Source organism: Python bivittatus, unplaced genomic scaffold (assembly GCF_059951505.1).
Source record: "Python bivittatus isolate LINGU-HERP-01145 unplaced genomic scaffold, Pbiv_v1 ctg000020_np1212, whole genome shotgun sequence".
Lineage (NCBI taxonomy): Eukaryota > Metazoa > Chordata > Lepidosauria > Squamata > Pythonidae > Python > Python bivittatus.
Window position 1 is genome coordinate 869,198 of NW_028277030.1, and position 21,670 is coordinate 890,867.

Consider the following 21,670-nt stretch of genomic DNA (forward strand, 5'->3'; position numbering starts at 1 on the left):
AATCTCATTTGTGTGATGGCCTTGCATACTGCATCAAACTTTGATTCTAGAGTTCTTATAGAGATTATGCATGAGCAACAGTAACTGTCTATCAATGGTAGTGTAGAGGAGCTTGGACCAAAGCCTTGCTCTGGGAACCAGATCAAATGCAGACCTAAAATCAATAAAAGCAGTGTATAGTGTCGAACCTGTTTTAGAAGTATATTTTTTGGCCAGATGTTGAAGTATAAGGGCATGTCCATAGATACAATAGCTGGACCTGAAATCTGCTTGCTCATCTGCCAATATATGCTCTGAGTCAATCCAGTCAACTAATTTATTGTATAAATAAATTTATTGTATAAATGTCTGGCAAAGAACTTACTTATTATGCTTAACAAGCTAATGGGCCTATAATTAGCAGGCAGGTCTTGGGTGCCCTTTTTATAGATAGGCATGATGATAGCTAGGCCCCAGTCCTCTGGAATTTGTGCAGTGCGATCAATATAGGTGAACAGGGAAGCAAGAACAGGGGTCCATCATTCCAAATTGTCGCGTAGTATTTCGGGCGTGATGAAGTCATTGCCTGGAGCTTTACCAGGCCTTAGCTGATTTATGAGCCTCTTTATTTCAGCATTTGTGACAGGAGCCCAATTAGGGAGCAGGTTAACACTGAGATCTAAATCAGTTGTATGGGCCTCTTCTTGTGAATATAATGCTCTAAAATGGTCTTCCCACACAGATGCAGATAAAAGGTGGGGAAGTAAAAGGGGCCTGTCAGTTGAATGGGAAACTACTGTATCAGGTGCCAGAACAGGGTGGAATTTCTGGCTTGAGATGCTGTTATCAGTTGCTGCCAAGAAGCCTTAGTGAATTCTCTTTTCTTATTTTGTAAAAGATGTTTATATTGTTTTTTCAGGAGCATAAAATCTTGGATGGAATGCTCAGCTGGGTTCTTTTTATATAACTTAAATTCCTTGATCAGTTTACTTTTGGCCTCAGAACATTCTGCATCAAACCAGGGCTGAGAGGAATAAATCCTGCCCCCTGGGTTATCTCTTTTCCTTGATATCTGGGTGGAAATCACTGGCTGGAATAACTGAATCAGTTGTGTAAATGTCTGCAAAGGAGAATCCTCAGACCTCTCTCTAACTATGGTGGAGTGGAATTGCAGTGCTGCTTCAGAAAGAAACAGCTGAGAAATTTGCTCATTACGTTGCTGAGTCCATTTAACATGAACAAACCTCAACTCTGAGTCTGAATCCAGAAATGAGGTGGGTTCTGTTTCCAAAAAGCAATTGTCAAATGCTTTTATAGCTGTAATACTTGGAAGATTATCACTGTCATGTCGATTTTCTAAATACAATTTTTGTACAGAAGTAATCAAATTCCATGAGATTAAAGTATAGTCAATCAGGGAAGATCTTGAACCAACCCAGTGGGAGAATTCACCAGGGAAATCACTACTGATAGATCCATTAAATAAATATACATTTAATTTGTTAATTGTTTGTAATAGACACAGCCCCAGAATCAATGACATGCTTTCCAAATTTCACCATAGAAACATATGATGAGTCATGTGATCTACAGACTACAGTGATTATAGATTTGAAGGGGCTGGATTGAAAACCGATTGCTGAAATCAGAGAATAAAGTAATGTAAATTTAGGGTGTTGAGTCTGTTGACGGACAAGGGAAAGAAAGTTTACAAGGTCACAATACACGAAAGTTTGATTGATTACTGTTGTGAAAACAGTCCTCCCAAAAAAACCCAAGATGCTCAAAAAGTCAGACGATATTTGATTTTAAGACTATGCCTGCCGGATGTCCTTTTGCTGGACGTCTGGTAACGTCTGGTAATCCTTTTGCTGGATGTCTGGCAACCCTGCTCTTGGAAATCCTTCAAATATTCTGGTACCCTCAAATGTAATGTTACTTATCTCTGATCATCATATATTTAAGTCACACTTTTTGTAAATGGTATAAGGTGAGAACACTTGAATGTAAATCACGTTCCATGATGTAGAAGAATGAAAGTTTATAACACCTTGTTTTCAGCAATAGAAGGTATTTCAAGAGTTATGGAAGAGCAGTGAGGAAGGCTAAAGCCTCATACTTCTCCAGACCCAATCCTCCAGCTTCTCAAGAAGTATTTTCTTTTCTTAAGAATAAGTTTAAGAACCCAAAACAAGATAAAAATGTGGGGTAGGTCATTGTGATCTTATTGTGGTCCATGTATTACAAAGTTGTTCCAAAGTTTCACAGAGCCTGAGCAGATAAACCTAGAGAGAGCTATGGAGTAAGTATACCATATCTGGGTTGCAAAAGTTTGGACAACCACTAGAAGGCAGCAAAGAGCCACAGAAATTGCCTGCTGCCATTTATTGGCCAACTGGGTTTTTAAGCTCAGATATGGCATACTACTGTAGAATAAACTTAGAGAAGTAAAAAAGGAGGGATGCACAGATAACTAATGTGATTTCTCTTTCTCCTCCAGCCCCCCCCCCCCTTTTGCCACTATAAAGTCCCAGCGGTCTCACAGCATACCAAGTTGTCACTGACCTTCCTTCTACTCAATGGCCTACTTGATATTGTTTCATTCTTGTTCTTTCTTTCCTCCCCAATTGCATTAGTACATCAGTCTGAATAAAGCTATACATTTAACTGACCTTTGCTTGGTCTGTAGCTAATTCTAAACTAGGTTTGTGGAATTGTAGTCTGGGTTCTTGAATTCCATCTAGCTCATATTCATTTACACATTCACCTCTCCTTCTGCATGTGTTACTACATAAATTTGCTAAGATGTGTAAAGTGAAAGATCCCGTATTATCAAAACATGAGCAGAGTTGATAGTAGGCGGAATAGGATATAATTAGCACTATTAGGGATCATGTTCTTGTGTAAGATTTTTGATCTATGATCAAGAGTCAGCTCATAAGAACCTAGCTACAACTTATTCTGAGTATAAAACACTTTCTCCCGTCCTTTCCATTGGCTGAGAAGTAGGTTGTATATTGGCATGTTCTCCAAATTATGGAAGCCTGATTTCTATCAAGTTTTCATTAGTAAAAATAACTGAGTATTTACTTCTGAGTACAGAGAATAGTGAGAGGGACACTTCCTATCTCACAATATTACTTTACATTTATTGCTTAAAATATCTTCTGGCAAACAAAAGAGGCTTAGGCAGGCTACAGCAGTGTTTTAGTGTAAGTAACTTAATGTGATAAGCTTGTCTAAATAAATCAAAATGACTGCTGCTTTGCTTGGAAACGTTGATGTTGCAGCTGATGAAATGGTTGACATATTCATAGAGCAAGGTCAAATCTTCCAGTAGGTAGAAGGTGAGTTGGTAGCAAAGATACTGCACAGTATTTTTTCCCCACTACATGACTCAATTTTTTCTTGTTTCCTTTCTTTTAATTTTGCATTGGAAGGGAATATAAGCTAAGAAGGGGGCTTTACTCAATCACTGAATGGAATGAAGCTTGGATGACACACATAAGCAAAATGACATGCTACCTTTTTAAAGAAACTTGATTGCAGAAATTCTCTAAATGTTTGAGTTTTGTACATATTACTTTTAGCCAGAAATGAAGAAGGTAAAAGCTAAAAATAATACTTGTATTACTGACTTTTCAGATAAATCTGAACAGAGATGCCAGACGTTTCTACAACAATTCACAGAGCATGGGGAATAAACAGGGAGAATTAGAGATCCTAACTCAGGAAAACAAATAGAATGTGATAGGCATCACTGAAACCTGGTGGGATGATACTCATGATTGGCACATAGTACTGGTAGTCTACTATTTATTCAAAAGGAACAATTTATTCAAGAAAATGGGTGAGGGTGGCCAAGGAAAAATAAACTTGAACAGAAATTCAGGAATCAGAACACAGAAATCCTGTTGAAAGTATTTGGGAAGAATAAAAGGAGAGAAAGCTTATTATAGGCTGCTGGCAGGCAGAAGATACAGATGAGGCCTTTCTGTATCAGGTGACCAGTCTTTCAAAGTGGTGTGCAATAGTGAGAATGGGGAATTTCAATTCTCCTGACATCTGCTGGAAATTTAACTGCCAACAGTCAGAAGTAAAAAAAATTCTTGTCCTCTTTCAATTGCAACTTCATTTTTCAGAAGATGGAAGAAAGAACAAAGGGGTCTGATATCCTAGCCCTATTCCTAATTAAGAGGCAGGAACTGGTTGAAGAGGATATAGGTCCATTGTGAGGAGAAAGTGAAGTGGTTATGGTGATGCTGAGAAGACAGGACTTCTTAACTACTACATTACAAACCTTTCCTTATTCAATTTATCTGATTTTTTTTAACTGGGTAATTTGCTTAATAGATTGAGGGAATGCTGCAGTCATCATATGCCTTGCTTTTAGCAAAGAATTTGATAATGACATGATGCTGATTAATAAGTCAGTTAAATGTGAACTAGATGACATGACAATTAAGTGGATACTTAGCTGGCTTGGAAATTATATATGCACAAAGAATGCTCATCAGTGATTCATCATCAAAATGAAGAGAGGTATGAAGTGAGGTACCACAAGGATCAGTCTTGGGCCCCCTACTCTTAAATAATTCTATAGATGATTTGGATGAAGGCTTATGAAAACTGCAGATGATATAAAATTGTGTCTGACAGCTAATACAGTACAGAAACAGTATTCAAAACACTCTTGATGGATTGGAAAAATGTGCTGAAAATAACCCACTGAAATTTCATAGAGACAAGTACAAAGTTCTTCATTTAGGAAACCAATAACAAATGAACTGGTATAAGACTGGGAAATACCTAGCTTGATAATAATACTTGCAAAAAACAGAAAGAAAGAAAGAAAGAAAGAAAGAAAGAAAGAAAGAAAGAAAGAAAGAAAGAAAGAGAAAGAAAGAAGGAAGGAAGGAAGGAAGGAAGGAAGGAAGGAAGGAAGGAAGGAAGGAAGGAAGGAAGGAAAAATTTGAAACAGTAGTTGATTGCAAACTGTGTAGGAATCAGAACCACGATGTAGCTGCCAAAAAAGGATAGGCTTCATCGAAATAAATATAAATCTGGCTCTCAGCACAAGAAGCATTTTATAGATGAGAAATAATAGGCAAACACAAATGGCCAACTTATCGTGAGATATTAGAATTTTGTCAAAGGGAATGTAAAATAAAATCAAGAGAAGAACTGGTAGCAGAGGGATATAGTTGTCAATGGTTCTCTTATTTATTAGAAGGATTTAAAGTAGACAAAATAATTTATGGTTTTAAACATTGTAAGACTGAATTTGAAATAGAATTATGTACAAATGATGAACATGTGATTACTAAAATGTATAAACTTTTGAAATTTAAAACAGAAGAAGAACAAGTGAAAATATATGATAAAGTGGGCTAAAAATTTTGGTTATCATATATAGATGGAACAATGGGAAAATATGTGGCTGAAAGGATTAAAATTTACATTATATTATAATCTTAAAGAGAATTTTTATAAAATGATGTACCATTGGTATTTATCACCAGATAAATTTTCTAGAATGTATAAAGGCACTTCAAATTTATGTGGAAACCCAAACAACAAGAAGGGACATTTTATCATGTTTGGTGGACTTGCAAAAAAGCTAGAAAATTCTGAATTCAAATACATACACTGATTCAAAGGATTTTAAAGATTAATATACAATTGGAACCAGAGCTTTTTCTTTTGGGATTGATGGAGTTGGAAAAAAGTTGGAAAAAATTATGAAACCTGATTTTTGTACATGATAACTGCAATGAGATTATTGTATGCACAAAGATGTGGGCACTACCCACAATGGAGGAATGGTTCATGAAGATGATGGAACTGGTTGAGATGATTAGACAGGATAGATTATCGAAAGAAGAGAGTTATGTTTTAACCATAGAGTAAGTCATAATTGTACTTATAACTGCTGTAAAGAAGATCAGAAGCTACTTCTTTGTATCTTTTTTCTTCCTTTTCTATTTTTCTTTTACTTTTTTTCATTTCTTGCACTTTTAGCTTTTTCTTCAGTTTCTTTCTTTTTCTTGCTCTCTATTAGCTTGTATTAGTTTTTGTCTTCCTTTTTAAAGAATCTTTAATAAAATTATATGAATTGCAGAAGAAGTATAAATCCCAAAACATAATTGTTCCACTCTATTTCATACTCAATTTTGAGTACTGTTCTGAGCATTGCACTCAAGGAAGCATTAAAAAAATTGGAAGACATTCAGAGAAGGTAACAAAGATTGTCAGGGGATTAGAAACATACCCCAGTGAGAGAGAGACTGAAGGAGTTGATGTGATAGTCTTGAAAAAAGATGATGGATATGGGATATGATAGTTTTCTTCAGATAATTGAAAGGATGTCACATAGAAGAAGGTCAAGCACTGTTTTCTCCCATTGCATAGTACAGGACACAGATAATTGATTTGCATTATAGGAAGGCAGATTTTAATTAAATGTTAGAAAAAGCTTTCTAACAATAAAAGCAGTTTGACATCATTTTACTGGATATATTCAATATGAGTCTAGATAGACATCTGTAGATGGATATTTTAGTTCAAATTCCTGAGATGAGTAGGGGGTTGGACTTATCACCTAAATGGCCTTTTCAAATTTTAAGCTTCCAAGATCCTAATATTTATTCACAGGGACTCCTATTTTGATTTGAAAGGCTACCACTAAAAAAAAAAACGTTCGGCACCATCTCTGCTGTTTGTGAGAAGTATGCCAGGAACAGGTAGGACCAGGGCTCCTTAAAACAGAACTGAACAAAACTGAAACCAAGCAAAATTTATCCCCAACTTCAGATCATCATTGAAGCAATTAGAATTTTGAAGAACAGTTGTTACAGAATAAATTATAACAGCATGAAGCAAAAATGTAATTTATTCTGGACTTTCCATTGTTACTTGAAGGTTTTCATTCTCCCAGCCAAGGGTGTTTCATTATCTTCCAAGATAAAATTTTCACATGACAATATAAAGTTTGAAATATATTTCTATGTGTTCAGAATATGCAACTTCATATATAACATTGCACTATCATATTCTATTATCTGACTTTACAAACTCACCCACTCATAAATGTTAGGATAGGCTTTTATTTAGTAGTCATAAATACTATATATAAATTTAATATATAGGCTATTTTTTTTAAGTAAAATTTGCAGACCAACCCTATGTATGATATACATGGTGTATGTGTGTGTGTATGTGTGTGTACAGTTAGGATTGCTGCCATGGTTTTGAGTTATAAAAAAACAAACTTTTTCTGCAGAGGGAAAATTTGGGGTGACAATTTCTGGTTCATACTAAATAAGAGGAAATGGAGTTAAAGATTTTCCGTATGTGTATTTCAACTAGATCTTTCTCATTGTAAAATCCTCAGGCGACATTGCTTGACATGTATCAACTTTGCTCATTCAAGAAAAGTGGCATCTACGTTTCTTCATATTTAAGAAGTTTGACAACTGTAGAACTGATTTATCTACCAGAAGAGATTGATGGACAACTTGATCTTTTTTTCCAATATCAGACTTCAGAGTGGCATTTTCAAAACAGCATTATTTGGACTATCGTACTTTGCTGCATATACCTCCTGTTTGAGGTTTGGCAACAGGATGTTAGCTTTCAGGGTAGTCTTTAGATTAGAGATCCTAGCTTGTATAGAATAATGTGAGCATGCTTGGGATAACATTGGGCTTTGGTTGTACTTGTATACTTTCCAAAATGTGCCAACATAGATTGATATTGTTAGCAAAACATGCTGGCATATGACAGGCTACATCTAAGGGTAATAATCTAGTATTTTGCTGTCTTATGAAAGAGTTAATGAAAGTGTCAGTTAACTGAGACCATGAAGGGAAACAGAGATAGATACCTAAGATAGGTACCTATGGGCAAGGACAATTAAATTAAATTAGATGTACTTTTTTTTTGTCTTATATCATGTCTTTCTTTTTGCTTACTGTTTTTTTTTTTTTTGCTTAGCATTCCAAATTCTTATGAAATAATCTCAGTTGTTTTAAAATATTTGCATATAGCACAAGTACCATGCTTTCATACTAGCAACCAACAGGAAACACTGGTCCACAAATATTTTGTCACATGGGCTGTAGTGGGTGTTCTAAGACTTTTTCATGCTGAATTTAAAAATGAGATGAGATTTTTTTAAAATATTAGGCTTAGTTTTCTTGTGACCCCATCTTTGTTATTCTGTTCAATTAGTGACATCATGGCACTATATTTTAACTCTAGCAGCATGTAGGTAACAATCATTGAACAAAACCTAGTGATTATTGTTCTCTAGCATAAATAACCTCAAGACAAATGTAGAAGGCGTGACAGAACAGCACATGGTGCAAGTTGGGTCATGCTTGGACACGTCTAGCCATGGGCTCAGCCTCTGCTTGGAAAGCAGTTTCTGGTCAGTTTGGTGTAAGCCTTTTAAGTGTGTGCTCTCTGTATTCAGGTTAAATATTAAGACGGTTGCTATTGTGTTGCGCTTATCTACATACTGTTAGAATGCCATGAAACCGTGTAAACCATTCTGATATTTTCTATTATGTATGTGGTGAGTTAACATTTAAATCTCAGAAATGAAACTTCACCTTACTTGTCAAAGAATGCTATGGACTTTATTTTGGTTGTAAAGTGGGTAACCTGTCAGATTCAGCCGGTGTGGCACGGCTAGGAACTTGCCCAGCCACGCTTAGTCAGTTTCACCGTTTGAGTGCTAGCAAGGAAAGGGGAAGTGAGAAACCGCGAACTGATTAATGGGCCAGCTGGCGCCGCTTAACTAAACCACGAGCGGATGCGTTGTGTTAACGCCAGATTGCTGCGGGCACTGTAGACAAAGGGGAGAGCCGCGGATTTGAGTTAAGGCAATCAGCTCGTGATTGGGGAACTCCCGGTTTTGCGAGCAACAGAAAGACCCATCGACGACAACAACAACGCCAGCGATTGACAGCCATCAAGAACACAAAAGAGCTGGACTGAATCTGCCATTGGAGTAAAGGGGAGGATTACTGTGGGTAATCTGTAACCAAGCAACAGGGGTTAAGCACTGGGACGGGGAACTATAAATTGTAAAATGTGCCAAGCCAGTCCTGGCTTTGTCTGTAATTACGAATGTTATGCTTGAGTAAACTTCTTTGCTGAACACACGTGTCACGAGAGTTTCTCTGAGTCCAACGGGGTAAACCTTACATAACCAAGATAAGAATTGGGCCCCTCACATTTGCTGTGTGGCACTTCTAACAGGATTACTAAAGGGTTCATGCCATATGCCATTTGGAGGGAACCAAAAGACCAGTCATCAGACTGTTATTGTTGTTTCTGCCTAACAAGCTCAATGGTGACAAATTTAATGAATTCTTCTCCCAAGAAGATAGATTAACATTTTGTAGAAATGTTTGTTCAGTTATGAAGGCTTTTGGCCATGAACACAGTGTAAATGAGTGGCACTTGTTCAATGACTCCTTGAAAGTTAGCTTGAAAGCTGTGCTTCTTCATAATGGAAATACATTATCATCTGTATCATTAGCCCATGATATTAACATGAAAGATATATGAAAACATGAAACTGCCTTTGGAAAAGATCCAGTATGAAAAAAAATGGAGTCTCTTTGGAAATCTGAAGGTCATTACACTTCTGCTTGACCTGCAGCTTGGATACATAAAATACTGTATGTTTTTTGTGAGTGAGTAGCACAGGAAGAACAGGAAGAAACATTACATTCAGAACGAACACCCCAAAAATGTAAAATTCAGAATGAATAGCCAAAATCCACTTTTTGAATATATATATGTGTGTGTGTGTGTATGTGTGTGTGAGATAAACTTGTCAACTCTTAAAAGATTTTCCTTCCTCCTTTGCACATCAAACTTGGACCGATGAAAAACTTCATTAAAGTGACAAAACAGGAATTGGTTTCATATACTCGAGGAATACTTTTCCCAGGTTTAGTGATACTAAGATTAAGGAAGGTATTTTTGTAGATCCTCAGATAAGATAATTGATAAAAGATGACAAATTTGATTAAGTGAAGTTGAAAAAGCTGCATTCAAAAGTGTCTGTAAAAACTCTTTGGGAAATCATAAAGCAGGAAACTAAAGCGTAACAGTGAGTTCCTGAAGTCATATCAAGTTATGGGATATAGCATGGCATTAAAAGTTCATTTCTTGGATTCTCACTTGGACAACCGGCCAGTGAGAAACACAATGAATGATTTCATCAGGACATTTCAAGCATGAAAAAGTGGTACCAAGGCAGGTGGAGCCATAGCATGCTGACTGACTCCTGCTGGACCCTTAGGAGAAATGGTCCTCAGGTGCAATTCAGCAGAAAATAAAACATTGTGTCTCTTTAGGTAACACTTTTGTGCTTTTAATCAACTTGTAAATATAAGCTATTACCAAAGTAAAGTTGTGGGTCACTCAAACACCTTTCCTGACAGAGAAATTTTGAAAATATATTTGAATTCAACATACAAATACTATAACCAGTTTTTGTTTGTGTGACACAATTTTTTTTGTTCCCCACTGAAATTAAGAGGCTACTCAATTTTATAGTTCTGCTCTGAAGTCAGTAGCAACTTCTCCAAAATTTCATAGAAGGTACAGCAAAGAGAATGTGGTAGATTTGTAGAATTCTCTTTTTCTGTGAAAATGATTGCTGTAACAAGAAGGTCAAGGGGAGGGATTCTACTAAACAGGGTGAAGTTGGCATATGTGACTCCTGAAGTGAAGAAGATAAAATGAATTTTGCTGGAACTTTAGAAAAAAATTGTTTTAAAAAAACCTTCTAATTAAAAACCCCTTCATTTGGGAGGAGGGGAAATGTATTCTCATGGATTATGAAAATTGAAATGGTTGGAAGAAAGCCCAGGTTTTTTTTTAGTCACTGAGATGCTCAAAAGGTTTTAAATCATCCAGATAGAGAATTGTAAACAATATAACACAGAAGAACTTGAAACATCATTCAGGCCATTGTTATAAAGAGAATGGAAGATAAAAATCTGTCTATCCAAGCTAATAACCTGCATTTTATCAGTAAAAATTTAAAGATAATATTAAAACTATTAGTGCAAAAAATATCAAATACAAAAAATGTTTGTTACCAAAAGCTTAACCTTCTTATTATCTAGCATGTTTCATATTTTTAAAAAAAGTGGTTAAATCTTCAGAATACATCTGAAGCAGCTTTTAAAAATCCTCCCTAATAAATTGTGTTCTGTAACCCAATATTCAGAATTAGTTTAGTTTAGTTTCAATGACTTGGATGAGGGGATAGAAAACATGATTATCAAATTTGCAGACAACCCAAAGTTGTCAAAATTCAAGAAGATCTTACCAAGCTGGAACAATGGACAGAACCTAGGAAGATGAATCCCAAGAGGAACAGATGCAGAGTCCAATGTTTCGATAGGAAAAATCAGTGGCCTGAATATATGATGAAGTAGACCATACCAGGCAGCGGTACATGTGAAAAAGATCTCGTGGTGGTTCACAAGCTAAGCCTGCACCAGCGGTGTGATGCTACTGGAAAAAACCCAGAAGTATAGTGCCAAGATCAAGAAAAATAATCTTTCCTCTCTGCTCTGCATTGATCAGACTGTACATAGAATATGCATCCAGTTCTGGCACTGCATTTTAGGAAGGGCATTGACAAACCATAATATATCCAGAGAAAAGCAAGGGAGATGGTAAGGGGTCTGGAAGGAAAAAATTAAGAGGAATGGTGGAAGCACTAGGTATGTTCAGCTTGGAGAAAAGAAAACTGTGGAGAGACATTATACCTGCCTTCAGGTTTCTGAAGACTGTTGTGTAGAAGTTGGTGCACAGTTGTTCAGGAAACAGGACAAGAAACAATAGGCTTAAATCTCAAGGAACTTGATTTCAACTGGACATGAGGAAAAAAAATCCTAATGGTAAGGGCTGTTGAAAATAAAATAAACTGATTTCAAGTGTGGTGGACTCTCCTTCCCTAGATGTGTTTTACAGATAGACAAGTGTCAGTCAAGGATGCCATAGTAGTTGAATCCTGGACTGGGCAGAGAGTTTGACTAGATGATGTCTTCCAACTCTTCCATTCTATTATTCTATGAATCTATCTTCTAATTGAGCCAAGTATATGTTATTCTCAGGTGTTCAGAGCAACTTTATGAAATATCTCAGACACAAATAAGAACAAATAACTTTTATTTGTTCCACTAGTGAAACACCTACCCAATGTGTGGTAACATGGTGGTCCTGACAGATTATGCTATGAGCGCATGTGTGTATCTGTGTGTATCCAATAAAGTAAATAAATTCATTTCAAGTCAGAGGTTTTACATTTCAAAAACAAATAAAAAGAGCACCCACAGCTCACTGGTAGCTTTCTGTGTGTGTGTGTGTTCCAAGGAATAGGAATGAGACCTGAGCACTGATTGGTGAAGTAGGTTTTATAACTATCATAAAAATGAACAGAGTTTACAGGACATATAGGAATAGGCAGAGCCTCTGTGCACGTGTGCCTGGGAATCAAGGCAGCAGCAATCTCCTAAACAAGGAGCAGGCAAAGGGATAGAGAAAGAGGGGACCTGGAGGAAATCCTTAATTCTTTAACTATGCCCCACTTCCCCCTTATGGTCAGTAAGTTGGGAAGAGCCAGCGCCATTGGACTTGCATCGCCAACAGTTGAATGCTACAAATGTAACAAAGTTATTAGGAAATGTTTAGCCTATTTCTGCCACTAATGCTGAATTTTCTAAGGGCCATGCATCTTCATTATTAGGATGAAGGACAGGATAATAACAGAACAGATAAGTAAAATATTTGCAACATGTTCATGACAAGACATATATTAAAGCTTTAGCCAATAAAAGGAATGTTTTGTTTTTGAAATTTTGGGTAAAGTCATTGAGTTACCACATGCTACTGCATAAAAAGGGCAAATCAGCACAACATGTTTTGTACAGTTCTCATTCCAAGACTATAGAAATTATCAGTCCAAAACAGCAGAAGGAAAAGAATTGTCACTGCATACCGTCCCTTCCTTACCCAAGTGTGTTCTGGCTGGTGCACAAGTGCAAAGGTGCTTGATTCTCATCAGACAGAAGGTTTGGATTGGCCTTATAATCCAGCAACAGCTTGGTGCAGTTTGTGGGTCCCATGTCACAAGCTTCATGAAGGCACTCCATCCTCCTGGGGCCATAGAGCAGGAGATGTCGCAGACAGCCAGTGTGTCTGTGGCTGGCTGAGATGCAGAGAGGGTTGTTGCCCTCAAACAACAAATTTGGGATATAGATCTCCAAACAAATTTAAGCAAGGTGTCACACTCCATTATTTATCAGATTCTTCTGAAAGGGTTCACTCCAGCCTCTTATTTAACATCCATCACAATTCTGAAATGTCCTAAGGCCTTCACTTTAGGCAGGCTGAATGCTTTGCCCTCAACAGTCCTTTTTGGATGTTTTAAGGGCACTCCCATGTCTCTCCAGTTATGTCCACATGGCGATGACTTAATAGAAACTCTAAGTCATATGCTACTCTGCCGCTCCCTATATAAGGACTCTAGACAGCCCTTCATTTATCCAATCTTGAAGAAATTTCTGGGCAGGGAATGTAATTTCTACTTGCTGTTATGTCTTTCGGATAAGGACTCAAAAATATCCTCTCAAGTCACCCAGTTTTGTGCTATACAATACGTCACACCATTAATTACATTCATCACTTTTTAATTATATTATTTTTAATTTTATATGTTCTTATTTATTTTTAGATCCTATTTTACTCATTGCCTTTCTGTTATCTATATAGATATAACTGCCCAGAGTCACTTTTTTGTGAGATGGGTGGTATCTAAATTTGAAATATAAATAAATAAATAAATAAATAAATAAATAAGATGTATGTAATGGTCCTACTATTAGTTATTTTACTGTATCTGGCCTTATGGCTGTAATAAACTGATTTGATTTGATTTGATATAAGGTGGAAGGGTGAGGATAAAGAATTTACTAGAATGTCTTTGGAAGAACTCTGATTTATTTGAAAAGACAGGTGAAGATGACAGATATTTGTCCATATAGTAACCAGGAATTAAACCTGAGTTGATGATACTTAATGTAACTAACTAAAACTTCTTTATTGGCCGATGATGTCCCTGTCATCAAGGGAAGGCAGATACAGAGACTGTACATTTCTTCTTCAAAGAAAAGGCTGGTGGCCAAAATCAATGGGAGCTCTTTTGTCTGCATACAAGCACACAATGATCTGCTATTTTGTGAGTCTTTTCTTTATAGGCAGGGTCTTCTTTCTCTCGCCTTTTCTTTGCAAAAAGCAGTGAACCAGAATAACAAATGTCCCTCGATAAGTTCATAGTTAACAACTGTTATTGGCTGAGGCAAACTGCATGTGGATAATGTAAACAGCGGCTGCGTCTGGAGAAGGCTTACCCTTTTCTTTATGTTATGCCATCTCCTTGTCTGTCCAAAACCAATCTGAATGATGTAATCTGCCCGATAAAAGTATATGTACTAATTATGCAAATGGGGTACACTAAATTAGCATGCCTGGTCTACATCAATTCTCATTCAAGCATAGAGACGTGCAGAGAGGGAGGTGTGATGGAAGGTCACCTGTCTTAGCTGCTGTGGTTTGTCCTCCCTCTTCAGAAACGGTTCTCCTGTTTCCTGGGATAGGTTTCGTTCCCTGCTTCTGCCAATTGTTCGGGCAATGTTCTTTCTCTTACATAAAGGATCCCTCTTCTGTCCAACTCCCAATTAGCAGGAATTGGGAGTGAAATCAAGGTGTGAAAAAAGAAAAAGAAATGCTTAATTTTGTTGTGAAGACCAAAGTTCTGCTTTGATTTTGCCAGTCTTTATGTCACAAAGCAATGCAACTGCTTTGCTTTAGTCAGACACCAGTGTGGCTAGTACCAGTTTTGTAGCCTATAAACAGGCACTAGTACATGGAACAAGAGCCTATGCAAAAGTAATGTCCAAAGTAATATTTTGTTACTGTGAAATACATCCAAGGAGAAATTAAAAACACCAGTAACTTGTACCACACTTGAAGGTTGCATCTCATGTCCATGTGATTATGGTAGCTTCTCTGGACAGCAAATGTATGTACAAACAAGCAGCTTCCATCATATTTAAATCATTCTATATTATATATCTCCCAACCAGTATGCTTGGCAATAAAGTTGAGTTTACAGGACTGATTGAGTGCACACAGTCTGTAATTCTGACATCTACAACTTCTTGCTTGAAGCAGTTGCCTCATTCTGTATAAAGGCAGGGAGGCCCGGCTTACACAAACCATGTTACACAAATGACTTCCATGTGTTCAGTTGATTGCACTCCTTTGGAATAGTGAGACCCACTAAAAGGAAAATTTGCGATAAGCATACCACACTCATCTTTGCTTAACATCTGATGTTCAGCTAAGAAAGCATCTTATGGAACTTAGAGTCAAGAGAACTGAAAATAAAAGCATCAGAGTTGTGCCAAGTTTAATGACTCCCATAAGAAACTAGGCAAATTAACAGGGAGAGCTAACAGGATTTTGCCTGTGAAGTAAGTGGGGAGTTTCTTAATAAATGCCCCCACCTCTAGTCAACAAGCTATCCAGAGTTGGGAACAAGAAATAAAAGCTAATGGATATAACTCTGCAATTGTGACTTGCAGTGCTTATGACACATTTGTACTCCTGCTGGAAAACAACCTGACATAATTGCTGCAAGTGATGAGAAAGTCAGAGCATTGGAAAAGTGAGTGGCCGCACTTCAGAATGAAGATTCACCAGTTCAAACAAAGAGGGTGTTACAATGGGAGATAATGAACAGAATCAGCCAAAGGAACAAGCCCACAGGATAAGCATGACAACCAGAAACAAGAAATGTAGAATATATTCTGCACTGCTGTAATTCATAAAATGTTTTGTAGCAATTGCTGTAGAACAGTTACCCTCTTCTAAACAGGAGACAGGACAGTAGCTCTCTATAGAGGTGTGCCAACCAGACCAATCAGCTCCTGAAGTGTACTGTCTGTCAGGAGCACACATCAAAGATGTAATAGAATAATTCCAGTGATGGTTATATTTCCCACTCATCTATGTGAGGATCAAAGATACAGTACTGCCAAAAGCAGCTACAACCTATCATGGAAAATTCCAGGAAAAAGGTTTAACGACTTAAGGTTCAGGTTCTGTCCTCATCCAAACTTCTAATCCATGGAAGAGGTCTGGGAAAGGAAAGCAAGAATCAAGGAAGTGAAAGGCTAGCAAAATATTATAAATGGAAGAAATTTGATTCATGGGCCCATGGTCTGCATTATCTTGATGATGGACTGCTGGCATAAATGGATTGCACCTTACAAGAGCTGGTCAAAATGTGATTAGCTAAAGCATAGGAAGCTGGATTAGGAGAACTTAAATGAAACCCTGAGAGCACTGGAGATAAATACCTTAAAATAAGGATTTCAGATGAAGACTTGTACAATATAGAAGGAAGTTGAAGTGTTACTCTTAAGATGTCTATTGATTTAATCAACATCAGTAAAAGGTCAGGGAACATTGACTCATAGAGTTCATGGCATTTGTTGTTTGTACCCTAATGCTTCAAGCATGGGAAATAAAATGAGCTTGAATTACCTTTTGTATAGGCATATAAATATAAAGAGAGGATCATATATGCTTGACTTGATACTAACCAATAGGGAAGACATAGTCAGGGAAGCTGAATTAGCAAGAACTTTGGAGGAAAGTGACCATATAATGGTGGAGCTATTACTATTAAGGGAAACTAAGGGTGAGTTGATTTTGAAACAATGAATCTTAATAATTTCTGAACATGTATTAGGAGTCCAAAACAAGAGAAGCTAATAAGAAAAAAAGCTAAAACACTTTTATATACCTAATTTTTAAAAACCTCTGGTGAATGGGTGAAATGCCAGATGACAGGAGGAGGGCAAATTTTGTTCCTATCTTCAAACAGCAGGAAAAACAAGATTCAAAAAACCAGAGTCAGCCCAGTAACAACATTTGGGAAGATCTCAAATAAAGCAATTTAAAATAATGTAATGATTATTAGGAGTCAGCCTGAATTTGTCGAGAAAAAGTGTTTGCAGACTAACCTTATCTTAGTTTTTTGACTGGATAAATTCCTTAATAGACTATGGGAATGCTATGGATATAATTTACCTTGATTTTAATAAAATGTTTTCCATGGCATTCTAGTCAAACAGTTATTTAACGGGGTGCTGGATGTTTATGCTGAATGGCATGGCAATTAATTGGCATGAACACTGAGTTCAAAGAATGTTCCTCATCTGAGTGGAGTGGGATGCAACTGATTCAATCCTGGGTCCTGTACTAATTTTATTAATGATATGGATAAAATGGTTATGAACATTGGACACAAAATTGGGAGGAATAGCTGATAATCTGGAAGAAAAAGTAAAATTAAAACAATCTTGGGAATAATACAATTAAATTTAACTGTCAGCACATGAACTAAGTTTAGTTTAGAACCAATATATCTCTGGGTACATTAGGGCAAAGACTTTCTTTTTCACAACTTTTCTATGAGCTTTCTACCCATCCTACGAAACAACTAGGGACTGCCTGCTAAGAGACCCCACATACTAGGAGGTATGGCAAGAGGAGGCTCAGTGGTGGGCTCCTCTGTAGCTGCTCCTATCCTTGGGAATAGCTCATCTCTTGAAGCAAGGATGCCCCTTCACAGCCTCATGGAAACAGGTGAAAACCCTGGCTCTTCAGGGATTAATGATAACCACAGCACTGTTTTCAATACATTTAACATTATTTTTATCATTACTTTAAATCAACACTTAATAAGATTACAAATTTAATTGTTAAATTGACTTGTGTTGCCTTTTATAGGTAGTCCCTGGGTTAAGAATGCCTGCTTTACAGACGACCCATAGTTAAGAATGGAGCCAATTGTAGCAAAATTCAAGTTAAATACACAATGGTTCATTACACAATACTAATACAGTATAATACAATAACACTGTTCTGGCTTACATATAAATTCAGTTTAAGGACAGACCTTGGGAATGGAACTTGTTCTTAAACTGGGGACTACCTGTATAGGTAAGTTCTATAAGCCATTTAGAGTCTTTCTGGTTTCAGGCAGTAAACAAATCCCAGAAACAAAAAGATAAACAAACAAACAGGCAATGGGGAAATTGTGCAGTTGGTTGTTTACATGCCAGTGTGCTGACAATCCCAGTGGCCAGCTGGGAGCCAATTTAAAGATAAATATACAATTGAAAGCAGAACTTTTCCTCCTGGGACTGGTGGATAAACAGCTGGAAAAAGTCATGGAACTTTGTTTTTATATATGATAACCACAGCAAGATTATTGTGGGCACAAAGATGGAAAGATTTGGCAATACCTACAGTGGAGGAATGGTTGGTGAAGATGATAGAACTTGCTGAGATGGCAAAACTGACCTGTTTGATTAGAGAAAAGACCATATCTACATTTATTGCTGACTGGAAACCCCTTATGGACTTTTTGCATAAAACAGAAAAAAATGAACTTATGATCTATGGTTTTGATGATTAGATAGGATAGATTATAGAAAGAAGGGTCATGATGTAACTTTAGAAAAAGAGGTAAATTTACAGTTGTACTTATAACTGCTGTAAAGAAGATCAGAGCCACTTTATATCTTTTTTCTTTCTTTTCTATTTTTCTTCTATTTTTCTTCTTTCTTTTTGCACTTTAGCTTTCTTTTATTTCTTCCTTTTTTTTCTTTCTTACTCTATTTTAGTTTATATTAATTTTTACTTGTTTTTAAAACTTTCAATAAAATTATATTAAAAAAAAGAGGATGAAATGCCAAAGAGGGTTTTATTGAATAAATATAAAGAGAGAGAACAACAGCGACAACCGCAAAATAGGCCATTCCACACTCTTTCAGCATGCTAGGAATCCCAAGAATGGCAGAGGACAGGTCCTCTAAAGTTGGGACTGAGGCAGCCCCCTCCTGAGACTTTGGGTCTATCTATACTGAGATTCAAACTATCTGGGGGCTTTTGGTACATTTTCATACTAACAGGGACAGGATGGGGAGTATACACAATAATATCTGGGGATTTCTTGGCAGCACATCTTATCAAGGACTTATCAGGATAACTTAGGCAGCAAAGGGCAGGAAAGACAGAGTCTCTAGCAGACACCGGGGATGGTCTGATGACATGTCTGTGGTCAATAACTCAGGAAGTGACTGACCCTTTGTTCAGGAGAATGTTGCCCTTAGGCAGCTCTTGTTCCCCTTCCCCTTGGCAGCTTTGGATTAGGGGGCAAGTGTTGTTATCTTAATCATTACAAGTAGGAATACACATAAGAGGCAAGACAGAGTGATTAACAACTACAGCTATGCCATCTGAAAAACTCTGCACAGGACCCAAAGTAGCTACAGTCAATGTCCGGAAAGGAGTGAGCCATGAAATGTTTCGGACAAGGCAAGAGCCAGCTGAAGAGGCAGCAGAAGCTGTGACTCCTTGCAAACTAAACAGGGGCCAGGCTGACTCCTGGGGTCAGTATTATAACTACTGCATATGTGACACAAAGTGGTTCAACTTAAATTAGAGATGATGGCTTCAAGCCTCAGGTTACTAATCCTCTTTCTGGAAAATGATTTCCCCTCTCAAGCTTAGCTTGGTGCTACTGTTGTTTTCGGAAATGACACCAGAAAGTATGAGGTATTCAGCAGGTTTGTTTTCCCCCAATGAAAGTTTCTTTCACAATGCCCTCATTCCTGAATAAAAGAAAAATGTTACTGCCTCCCTCCTACCCTCAATCATCTAACACAACCTTCTTCATGCAAATCTACTTCTTGTAAAAAGTCTGCAGTATCTCAGAGTGAAACGTGCAAATTAAATATGTCCAAAAAGGGGAATTTGCATGATCAATTTGCGTACTTATTTCTGAGCTCAAAATTCAAATTTTCTTTATTCAGTGACAATCCTAGAAATGAGGTAATTTAAATTACCACATCCCTTTATTACAGGTGAAACAGTTCTTAATAAGATTCATTACCTACTAGCACCAAAGGATGCAGCTGAGCTGTTGGGGCTTTCATCCAGTCATCATTAGAAAGTTCTATAATGGCATTCACATGCTTGACTTCATTGCAGAGTAAATCTATCATGGTTTCACCATCTCCAGCTTCCAGGCTGTTCTTTCATCGAGTAATCAAATATGAATTCAGTGGATGGACAGGGATGCAGTCAAGCCAGGATTTTCTGGGCCTCTTTGTGATTGACATCCATTTTTTTCAGATACAGTAGTGTACAAAATTGGTTAGCTGTAAACAAGGAAGGTTGCTTGGTCTGCTAAAAATAGAATGAGTCTGGCTCCTGTTTCACCAGTGTGATTAGCACTGTGTGGGGGAGGAAAAAAATATATTGGGAAAGTCACTGACAAGAATTGGTAAAAATGATCACATACACTGGAATATTTTCTTCTAAAGGAAATGCAATAATTGGCAGATTATAATGATGTTACAGGGAAGATGTTATATGGAGTTTCTTTCAGTACAAGCTAAATATGTTGAAAAACTGTTTACTCAGTGCTTCAAATTACATGTCACCCATGAAATAAGAAATCTAACATTTAGGGTTAAAATAGGGGATGGGCAACCCATAACCCTCAGATGTTTCTAAACTACAATCCCAAAGCAATTTAGGCAACATGGTCAGTTGTAAGAAGTTCAGAAACATCTGGAAATTATATTTCAAGATTTGGAAATTCACCTGTTCCCTACTTCTGCAATTCCGGTGTTCATGCCCATATTTATATTTGGAATATACTGTATATCTAAAAATAGGAATTCATTTTAGGTCTTTTGATCAGGAAAATGAGCAGAATTCCTAATTACAACTGAATAATTTAAAATGAAGTAACATGTAAAAAAAAAAAAAAAAGAAATTTAATTCCAGGCACCAGAATCAAATTTTTAAGACTCGTTTCTCAAATGTTTAATTGCATTAAATTTTGAATTCTTCATTTTCTGGAATTTGTGGGCAGACTGTTATTATCCTGCTTTGTAATACCAGCAATAAAACTGCTACTTGAGAAGAATGAATTTGGTATGGTGACCATGTACATGAATGGAAAAATATAATGATAGTTGTTCTTGTTAGTTCTAATTTTTCTGTTTCCCATTGTTTCCCTTTTTTGCCTGCTTCTCTTGTTCTTCTCAACATGATTTCAAGCAAATCTTAGGGTGGTTAAGGCAAATGCACTTTACCTCATCCACAACTCAAAGAAAAAAGCTTGGCCCTGTCTTGTGTTGCATCTCCAAAACAAAATGCGATGCAATACTGAGTAAGTTTCACTTGACAGTCCTGCTATAGCTATATGGGGACCGAAGCTGGGGAGACCAGAGGCATGCACTCGCCTTAATGGAGGAGATTAGAGGAGTCATGCAGAGGAATGAGAAGAAGGTCTTTGAGATAGGATCCTCCCATTTCAGAAGGGAGACTTCACAGGTATGAACATACTGGATAATGTCTAAGTAAAAAGTAACCTTCATCTAGCCTCTGTCAAGGAACAGCTGTAGCAATTGAATAATTTTTAACTGTCATTCTGTGAAAAGTGAAAAACAATACAAAACCATAGCTTTTGTCAAAAGTGTAAAGCTTGCTCCATGTTCATGTA

At 37.0% G+C, this 21,670-nt stretch overlaps 1 protein-coding gene across 1 annotated transcript in view; it reads right to left on the reverse strand.

Moving 5' to 3' along the window:
- Positions 1-20,159, reverse strand: part of ASB18 (ankyrin repeat and SOCS box containing 18) — a 33,093-nt gene extending 12,934 nt beyond the window's left edge. The window contains 2 exon segments of the mRNA XM_025167510.1: positions 13,030-13,250; positions 20,052-20,159. Of these exon segments, the coding sequence (XP_025023278.1) occupies positions 13,030-13,250; positions 20,052-20,159 (329 nt within the window).
- Positions 20,160-21,670: the final 1,511 nt, after the last annotated feature.